Source organism: Mizuhopecten yessoensis, unplaced genomic scaffold (assembly GCF_002113885.1).
Source record: "Mizuhopecten yessoensis strain PY_sf001 unplaced genomic scaffold, ASM211388v2 scaffold2429, whole genome shotgun sequence".
NCBI lineage: Eukaryota > Metazoa > Mollusca > Bivalvia > Pectinida > Pectinidae > Mizuhopecten > Mizuhopecten yessoensis.
This window is the reverse complement of record NW_018404542.1, coordinates 300,485-310,445: the sequence shown is the minus strand read 5'-3', so window position 1 is coordinate 310,445 and position 9,961 is coordinate 300,485. Positions and strand designations below refer to the sequence as shown.

At 34.6% G+C, this 9,961-nt stretch overlaps 1 protein-coding gene across 1 annotated transcript in view; it reads left to right on the top strand.

The window, feature by feature from the left end:
- Nucleotides 1–9,961, top strand: part of LOC110445948 (receptor-type tyrosine-protein phosphatase alpha-like) — a 44,010-nt gene that overhangs the window by 22,122 nt on the left and 11,927 nt on the right. The window contains exons 12-21 of the mRNA XM_021490844.1: nt 29–146; nt 622–710; nt 2,964–3,127; nt 3,987–4,068; nt 4,355–4,431; nt 5,023–5,059; nt 6,623–6,720; nt 8,614–8,742; nt 9,116–9,261; nt 9,679–9,814. Of these exons, the coding sequence (XP_021346519.1) occupies nt 29–146; nt 622–710; nt 2,964–3,127; nt 3,987–4,068; nt 4,355–4,431; nt 5,023–5,059; nt 6,623–6,720; nt 8,614–8,742; nt 9,116–9,261; nt 9,679–9,814 (1,076 nt within the window). The remainder of the gene's footprint in view (nt 1–28; nt 147–621; nt 711–2,963; nt 3,128–3,986; nt 4,069–4,354; nt 4,432–5,022; nt 5,060–6,622; nt 6,721–8,613; nt 8,743–9,115; nt 9,262–9,678; nt 9,815–9,961) is intronic.

The window sequence follows — 9,961 nt, the reverse complement described above, 5'->3', positions numbered from 1 at the left end:
CTTACTGAACCATTCTTTTATTTGTCAGGGAAAGAGGTTAAGCAATTCGAAGGTGAAGGCAGTAATGTGGCTGTATACGCTGGAGCAGTTGGTGGTGGTATTGGTGGTATTGTCCTCGTCGTTTTTATAGTGTATATTGTCAGAAGGTAAAGCAGACGTCAGTCAATTGTTCTTGTTTACAGAATGTATGGTTTACACCAATTATTTCAAGACAATTACTGCGTCACTAGTTCCTTATGTTACGATTTTAAAGTCATATTACATATACAACAAGACCCGAAAAATACAGATATGTTTCGATACCATAGGCCAGAGACAATAGGATTTTACCTAATACACCACGATAATATATTTTATTATGAAACACGTATAACGCATAAAACATTTTGTATTCAGATACATATATATATATATAGTACAGAATATAAAATATTATTTTCATGAATTTTTCTTGTAATGCTTCTACAACACGTGCTTCTTCAATTTTTGTTGTTTAAATTCCACGGATCCCAGGTAAAACATGTTCAAGAAAATACCAAAGCGCTAAAGAAGCCTTGACAGTGCTTTGAAATCCTATGAAAATTGCGTTAATTGTGACTACTTTTAATATTTCATCATCAGAAGATTGGCCTCATCTAGAGAGGATACATCGGTGCCATTCATAAAATATGAAATACAACATTCTTCAAATCGGGAAAACAACCGTTCAGGTATGAAATTTTTCAATAATGTAAGGATGGGTTTCTGTTATTATTCGCTGTATACAACTATTGCAAAAGTACAAAACCCATTTGCTGTTTTATAATTTCAAAGAAATTTCAAGAAACAGGTATCACCAGTGATATCATTTGTACAAAATATGAAATAACCGAAGAATTTGTATGAAAAAAAGCGTACTTTTCAACTTGAACCCACATTTTAACGTAACACATCTCAAATGTTCATGCTTTTTATGCGTTCGTTTTAATAAACTGAGATGTTATATTTAAACCCTCTCCGTATTTGCCTTACAAATGAATGCATGTGCATGTATAAATGTTTTTGGCCATTTTGAAGTGGAAGTGTTCTGTATACTAGTGTATGATCCAGCTACAGCTTACATGAACATTCAGTTAACATGGAACTGAAAGCGTAGCAAAACCTTATACAAAATCACAGTATCATTTTTGTGTGTGTATTTTAATAGTAATTCTTTTAAGGTATAAGAACGGGAAAACGGTAATCAATCTGCCAACGTCATGAAGTCGCTTTCAAATGAAGTATAATCACCGTTTATCCTTTCGAGATATACTTTTCTGGCTTCAATAATTTAAATAACACTTGATGTCTGTATTGGCCATTGAATACATTGCAGATTATCATTCTCTAATCGCTAAATTACCAAAGGGTTTCGACACCTCAATAGCGACCCTGTCTACAAAAACAAAAGGGCTGTCGACTATTTCTTAAGTTTGCAACTTTTGTTTTAAATAGTATCAATGCTATCCAGAAGAGAAACCAAGAATCACGTTGCTTCCTTTCTTAAAAAAGCATCCCCAAAAAATATTTCATTTGTGTTGAAGCCCAAATAAATAAATTGTTTTACTGACCCATTTTACCATATCATACCGCCATCTAATAAATATGGTAATACACCTGTGTAATACAACCTTAACGTGCTGCGATTGGTCAAAATCCTGGGAACATATTTTGACGCCACTAAAGGTATTATTTTTATTCACTATACCACATAATAAATTTACTGTTATTTTTAATGAATTTGAAATGTTAAGTTTGTTATTATTTTTATTGCATTAAAAACTGTTCATTTTTTTTTTTAATCGGGAACTTCTTTGCACTGCACGAAACGACAATACGATGATTGGAATACTTTGAACATATCATTGTATTTGAAGTTTCTTTTTCCAAATTATGAATGTTATTTGATAAATAGAATCTTACATTTGTTTCAAGGTCATGTTGTATTTATTAAACTCGTTCAATAATTTGATATGACACTCGACTAAAGAAAGGCTGGTATCATATTTAATGATTGAACGAATTATATAAATTTAATATGGACACTTATGACAGATCCTCTATATAAGTAATATCGTAGCGTTCCCAATCGTATTTTTTCCTAGTAGTTTAATTATTCTTTTAAAGTTTTATCAAACATCTTCGAAAGTTCAACATGTTTGCCCCCAGAATTCTTGATAAGATTTTTCATCGAGACCATTTTGCTATATAATGTTTTTTTGTGTATCTGTATGACTTGTGATTAAGTACGGTACATACATTGACAATTCAGATAAGAAAAGAACGTTTAAGCTGTGTTCTTGTTTACTGTAACGGCAAGAATCGCAACGCCTTATCATGTTTGCGTTATACGCTTGGATTGATACAAGTGTGAAGTTTTATAATTTGTCACGTGAGGCAAACATGCACTTCATGGAAACGATAAAAAAATGTATCGATAAATAAATGTTTTACTTGTATTATTTCAATTGTGTGGGAACACTGATCCTATCAATATAAGCAGAATTTTAGATTAACAAGAAATCATTTATTACTTGATGTTATTCATCATATGGGTTTCACATACATGCTACAAATGCAAGATAGGAAAACGACTTACAAAAGATATATATCATTATGATGCCCATCTGTCCCATAAATAATTTCAACCACGAGATGATTAGCTCCGGATCTCTTGATCATAAAGCAGGGAACTTATCCGCTGCACTACCCGTAAAGTTATTTGTACTGCTAGTACTTTTCTGCAACATAAATATGTGGAATAATTTCAAAATGTTTTGACTTCTTAAAAGGCTTACTATCTAATGCATTTGTATAAATATTGATAAAACAACAAGAATTAAACAGGAAAGTAACTCTAAATAACTTTGTAAAATGAAAGTGGTGGCAAACTGACCATTTATACGTTGCAAATTCACAACATATTGTTCTGGATTCTATTTTAGGCGAAATGAACGGACATACCCTTATCAACCTTCAAAATGAAAGTACACCAGGGACAGACAAAATAAACAACGAGAGACAGAATGGTTTTTCAGTCGCTATGCTGAAAAAAATGACTGCCAATAACATGGAAGACGAAGAAAAGGAGTTGATTTCAGAATTTAAAGTAATATTCTGTATTAATTATTTATTTACCCTTCTACATCACTGTTTTAGCCACTTGTCTTTAAAGCAGTCATAGATTTTGTTTTACATAAGCATTGTTTGAAAGTACATAAAAGGACCGTATGCTATCTTTAAGACAAAATAAACATATCATGTAATTTCAAATTAATTGAATAAGTATATTTCTTGTAAGATTATTGCAATACTGTAGTTTACTTAGTTCTAAAACATAAACATTAAACATCCAACAAAATAAGAAATTTTAAAACCAATTAGAGAGAAATGGTTTATTTAGATATAGGTAGGATAAAAGAGACATTGATGAATGATTGAGTAAATTCGTAAGATAACATTCAGAGAGTACATCATATGTCTGATGCGATATATTCGTTTCTACAGAAAAGAAAATTACATTATAGAAAGTCCGTACGTTTTTCTGGTCTGCATGCTGAGTTTGCGTCCTTACGTACAGTTTATCTTCTGTATTTCTTACATTTGTGAGTATTGTTTTGCATGATGTAAAATAGCATATGGCGTATTACTTGATCCTTTAGGTATCACCCTCTGATTTCCGCAGTATATATTTGTATAGATTAAGTTCCAATGATGACAATTATTTTTTGGATTTTAATGGTTGCAGAACAACTCAGTCGGACGTCTGAACATTGCTTCGCAATGCCGAAATACAAAGCATTGTTAAATTTAGAAATATTTGAGAGAGAAAAAATCATATTTACACCAAATGCATGACCAGAAAAGTATTTATATTTAATTATATTGTATATATATTGTTATTTTTAATACAAATATAAAAAAAAATCTTCAAAATACAATTAATTGTTTATTTGTATCTTTTACAGACCTTGCAAAATGGAGCATGTCACCCTCACACGATTGGAGAAAAGAATAAGTCAAAGAACAGATACAAAACTATATATCCATGTAAGACCCAAATAGATGGAATTAATGCATTTATATACAATTTCTTATATCAAAATCTTGAACATCCGACTTTATTTTAGATAGTTAATGACATGTTTCCTTTTATAAATGATTTGAAATAGAAATAACATTTCTTATTCATAGGCTTTTCATTTTGACCTTACAAAGCTTCATCTTTAGTTGACTAGTCAAGTAACTTTGTGTTGAGGTTTCTTTAAGGAAAACCTAGAGTTATGAATGCACATATATGCAATAGTCTTGAAATGATGTTGGTTTTCATAACTAGATGATCATTCAAGGGTAGTCCTTGACCCCCTCCCTGGCGCAATTGGTTCGGACTACATCAACGCTAATTACATTGATGTGAGTACTACCAAAACAAACAAACATCGTACCAATGTTTACATTTTCAGTCAGTAGATACTCTGTGTTTTCAGCAAAAATGTCTTATATATCAAAGATATTGTAATTAAAATTGTATTGCTTTAGAAACACATATCTGTAATGCTCGTATTATTGTATTTTAGAATGTGTGATACAGGTTTGAAAATACATTTGTGTGAAGTTGTAATAAGACGTCATGTATACGTACATACCAAGAGTGAAATGAAGAAATCATATATCACTTATGTATGTTATAATAGCATATTGAAAATAGCTCACGGGCTGATATTGGAATCTCAGGCTGATATGATGTAGGATATAAAAATTGTCATATAACTCACTATTTATTATACACTACCATGTCAATGTCACTTTTATAAACCAAGGCCAAGTTCGGTCTTTTTCGAAATGTCTGATAACAAATGCAACCATATGATAATGTTAATATCAAAGCCCCCATACTCTCCACGCCCTGATAACAGCCCAAGAATAGCAATGTACGGCCAACCACATTAACTGGTAAGATGACGAACGCGAAATTTAATTCAGCTAGATAATGTTCTGTTCCAGAATGTTGAAGATAGAAAGGTGTATGTTGCAGCCCAAGGTAAAATACTTTCAAAAACAATTCTCTTTTATTTTCTCCAGCTAATATTCCTATTCATGAGCTTAACTTAGTCTAGTCCTTCTTGTAGTAAAGTAATCACTTTAACGGTATGTTTATGCCTGATGTTTATATCAGCCCCTTGATAGTTTATTCCAGTCCGTCTTGTAGTAAAGTGTTTCTATCAGCCCCTTGATAGTTTATTTCAGTCCGTCTTGTAGTAAAGTAATCACGTTTATGTCTATGCCTGGTGTTTATATCAGCCCCTTGATAGTTTATTCCAGTCCGTCTTGTAGTAAAGTAATCACATTTATGCTTATGCCTGATGTTTATATCAGCCCCTTGATAGTTTATTCCAGTCCGGCTTGTAGTAAAGTAATCACTTTAAAGTTATGTATATGCCTAGTGTTTATGTCAGCCAACTGTTAGTTTATTCTACTCCGTCTTGTAGTAAAGTAATCACTTTAAAGTTATGTATATGCCTATTGTTTATGTCCGCCCCCTGTTCGTTTATTCCAGTCCGTCTTGAAGTAAAGTGTTTATATCAGCCCCTTGATAGTTTATTTCAGTCCGTCTTGTAGTAAAGTGATCACATTTATGTTTATGCCTGATGGTTATATCAGCCCCTTGATAGTTTATTCCAATCCGTCTTGTAGTAAAGTGATCATATTTATGTCTATGCCTGATGTTTATATCAGCCACTTGATAGTTTATTCCAGTCCGTCTTGTAGTAAAGTAATCTCGTTTATGTGTATGGCTGATGTTTATATCAGCCCCTTGATAGGTTATTCCAGTCCGTCTTGTAGTAAAGTAATCACTTTAAAGTTATGTATATGCCTAGTGTTTATGTCAGCCAACTGTTAGTTTATTCTAGTCCGTCTTGTAGTAAAGTAATCACTTTAAAGTTATGTATATGCCTATTGTTTATGTCAGCCCCCTGTTAGTTTATTCCAGTCCGTCTTGAAGTAAAGTGTTTATATCAGCCCCTTGATAGTTTATTCCAGTCCTGCTTGTAGTAAAGTAATCACTTTAACGTTATGTGTATTCCTGATGTTTATATCAGCCCCTTGATAGTTTATTGCAGTCCGTCTTGTAGTAAAGTAATCACGTTTATGTGTATGCCTGATGTTTATATCAGCCCCTTGATAGTTTAATCACATTTATGTTTATGCCTGATGTTTATATCAGCCCCTTGGTAGTTTATTCCAGTCCGTCTTGTAGTAAAGTGATCACATTTATGTCTATGCCTGATGTTTATATCAGCCCCTTGATAGTTTAGTCCAGTCCGTCTTGTAGTAAAGAGTTTATATCAGCCCCTTGATAGTTTATTCCAGTCCGTCTTGTAGTAAAGTAATCATATTTATGTCTATGCCTGATGTTTATATCAGCCCCACAATGTTTCTGTTCATTGATTCTTGTAGTGAAATGTTTATATCAGCCACTTGATAGTTTATTCAAGTCCGTCTTGTAGTAAAGTGTTTATATCAGCCCCTTGATAGTATCATATAAAATCTGTTCAAAATGATATTTCTCCTTCATTACAATGTATTTCTCATTTCATAAAAGGACCTCTACCAACTACGAACGATGACTTTTGGAGAATGATCTGGAAACTGAACTCGGGAAAGATAGTGATGCTTACAAATTTGGTAGAAAATAGAAAGGTAAACAGATGACAAAATGTAATCTTTTATATCATTTTGATAAGGTTTGAGTCAACGTGTGCTTACTTAAATCTTACAATGTGGGTTTCTCGCTGACGTTTGCCAATACTTCATTACATATAAGCGTCCGTTATCGTTATTTTTAGGTACTAATGACGCTCTGAATGTTTGTACAAATAACATCAGGAATATATGAAAATGACCAAAAATTGTTAAATTAAATGTTTGCACTTACCATGAGTCGGTTGTAAGTGAAAATTTCATCTAACGACTATTACCTAGCGTACTACTTATAAATACGATTCATTTTATTACCTAAGCGTAGCTAACGGATGATAAAAATATGTTGGCCGTACATGCAATTTACATTTTTAATAAAAGAAATCGCGGAACCCTCGTACAACATACAGCCCATCGCATACCCTTCATACAACTCACAGCCGATCGCGTACCCCTCATACAACACACAGCCAATCGCGTACCAATCATACAACTCACAGTCAATCGCGTACCCCTCATACAACACACAGCCAATCGCGTACCCCTCATACAACACACAGCCAATCGCGTACCCCTCATACAACACACAGCCAATCGCATACCCCTCATACAACTCACAACCAATCGCGTTACCCTCATACAACACACAGCCAGTCGCACACCCTTCATACAACACACAGCCGATCGCGTAACCCTCATACAACACACAGCCAATCGAGTACCCCTCATACAACACACAGTCAATCGCGTACCCCCATACAACACACAGTTAATCGCGTACCCTCATACAGAACACAGTCAATCGCGTACCCTCATACAACACACAGCCAATCGCGTACCCTCATACAACTCACAGCCAATCGCGTACCCCTCATACAACACACAGTCAATCGCGTACCCTCATACAACACACAGTCAATCGCGTACCCCCATACAACACACAGTCAATCGCGTACCCTCATACAGAACACAATCAATCGCGTACCCTCATACAACACACAGCCAATCGCGTACCCTCATACAACTCACAGCCAATCGCGTACCCCTCATACAACACACAGTCAATCGCGTACCCTCATACAACACACAGTCAATCGCGTACCCCTATACAACACACAGCCAATCGCATACCCCTCATACAACTCACAACCAATCGCGTAACCCTCATACAACACACAGCCAATCGCGTACCCCTCATACAACACAGCCGATCGCGTTTCCCTCATACAAAACAAAGCCAATCGCGTACCCCTCTTACAACACAAAGCCGATCGCGTACCCCTCATGCTCGTTAAAAATACAGTCCATCACTTATCCATCGTACAACACAAAGCTAATCGTGGAACCCCCGTACAACATAAAGCCCATCACGTAACCATTTTACAACATACAGCCCATTAAAAATGACATTTTGAGGGCTAGTAAACCAACAATAATCTAAGTATCGAACATGACGCTATCCCAATCGGTACAATTTTGATGTTTTTTTATCTGTGATATCTGAAATCATCAGACATTGAATGTTATTTTGCTTTTGCCAAAAGACCTTTTGTCCATGATGGTTAATTTAAAAAGAAAGGTAAGTTAAGGCTGACCCAAAAGAGAAGTAACCAAATAAGTGGTGTTTCAATGATGTTTCAATGGCCCAGCCAAGTGTAGACCTTTTTTGTGCCATGGCAATACCATTATTTAAAAATCGTATTTCAATGGCGAAAAAAATATGTTTCACGATAGTTTCATTTTAATGGTGTTTCATTGATTTGGGTCGATTTGTTAGCTAAGGGTATGTGGTCAATTTCATGTTACCTTACTATAATGTAATGCTATTGCATGGCTATTTCTGATTCCTTTTACAGCATTTCGAAATCAAGCAAGTAACCGTGCTCGTTTCAGGTAAAATGTGACAAATACTGGCCTGACGAAGAAGAACCCATGACAACACAAACATTTAATATAACGCTGAACAGAGAACGATTCTATGCGTCCTATGTTATCCGAGACATCACTGTCACCGATCATAAGGTAGCTAAGTAAATTATTATGAAATAAAACTTGGCTGAGAAATCACTCCCCCTGCATTTATCACCTGTCTATAGAAGTGACTACCTTTTCAGGAATTAGCCTATTGACGTTTGGAATGTAATTACCGATACCAAAATCAGTTCACATGTCTACTAAGAATATTTGTTTTTAAAATTATTTCCCCATGCAGTATATTCAATTCTGACTTAAATTCACTATATAGACTGCGCTTGTTATATCTTGTTATCTAAATCAGCGATACATTATTTCACTCTTGAAAAGTAGAGAAAGAAGACAGAAACACGATACCATGTATACATTCAAAGATGAAAAAAATAAATGCAAGGAATATAAAGATGTTCTTTTTTGACAGTCTAAGGATAAGAAAGAAATACAGCAGTTTCATTTCACAGCCTGGCCGGACCACGGGACACCGAACTCATTAGAACTTGTTCTATTTCAACGTCGCGTGAAGCTTCACAAAACTGCTCTACCAGGACAGATGGTAATTCACTGCAGGTAGGATGATAACAGAGGAGGAGTTAACACGAGGGTTATTTACATTATCATTTTGGACACATAATTACAGGTTTAGGTTAGTTGTTAGTAAATGACATAAAACAGTAGAAATGTGACCATCTTAAACACCACAACAAACTCCTTGTTGTCAAAAGTATTGCTTTCAAAGTATTTTCAGTATAGTTTTAGATTTTTCTTTTTCTGTTTTTGTAGAACATATATTCATTATGCATTCATGCATATTAAGAGAATCTCTTGTTTGCCAGACGTTAAGGCAAATAAATTCGAACACATCAACACCGTGCAAAACGTGGCATTGAATATATATCTAATAGTTAAAGCTGATATTTCCGAAACGCATATATTGTTCAATGTTTACATATTTAGTTCTGTGGGTTTTCTTTTACATCATTTCAGTGCTGGCATTGGAAGAACAGGAACATTTATTGCCTTAGACGCTCTCTTGGAGTTCGGTAAAAAGCACGACCGGATCGACGTTCATTTGTTCATAAATAAGATGAGGAAGGACAGGATGTCCATGGTTCAAACAGAGGTGAGCCATCACAGTACACTTCTAATATTACACTGAGAATGTCAACTAGTGATGAGGCATCACATTACACTTCTAGCATTACACTGAGGCTGTCAACTAGTGATGAGGCATCACATTACACTTCTAATATTACACTGAGGCTGTCAA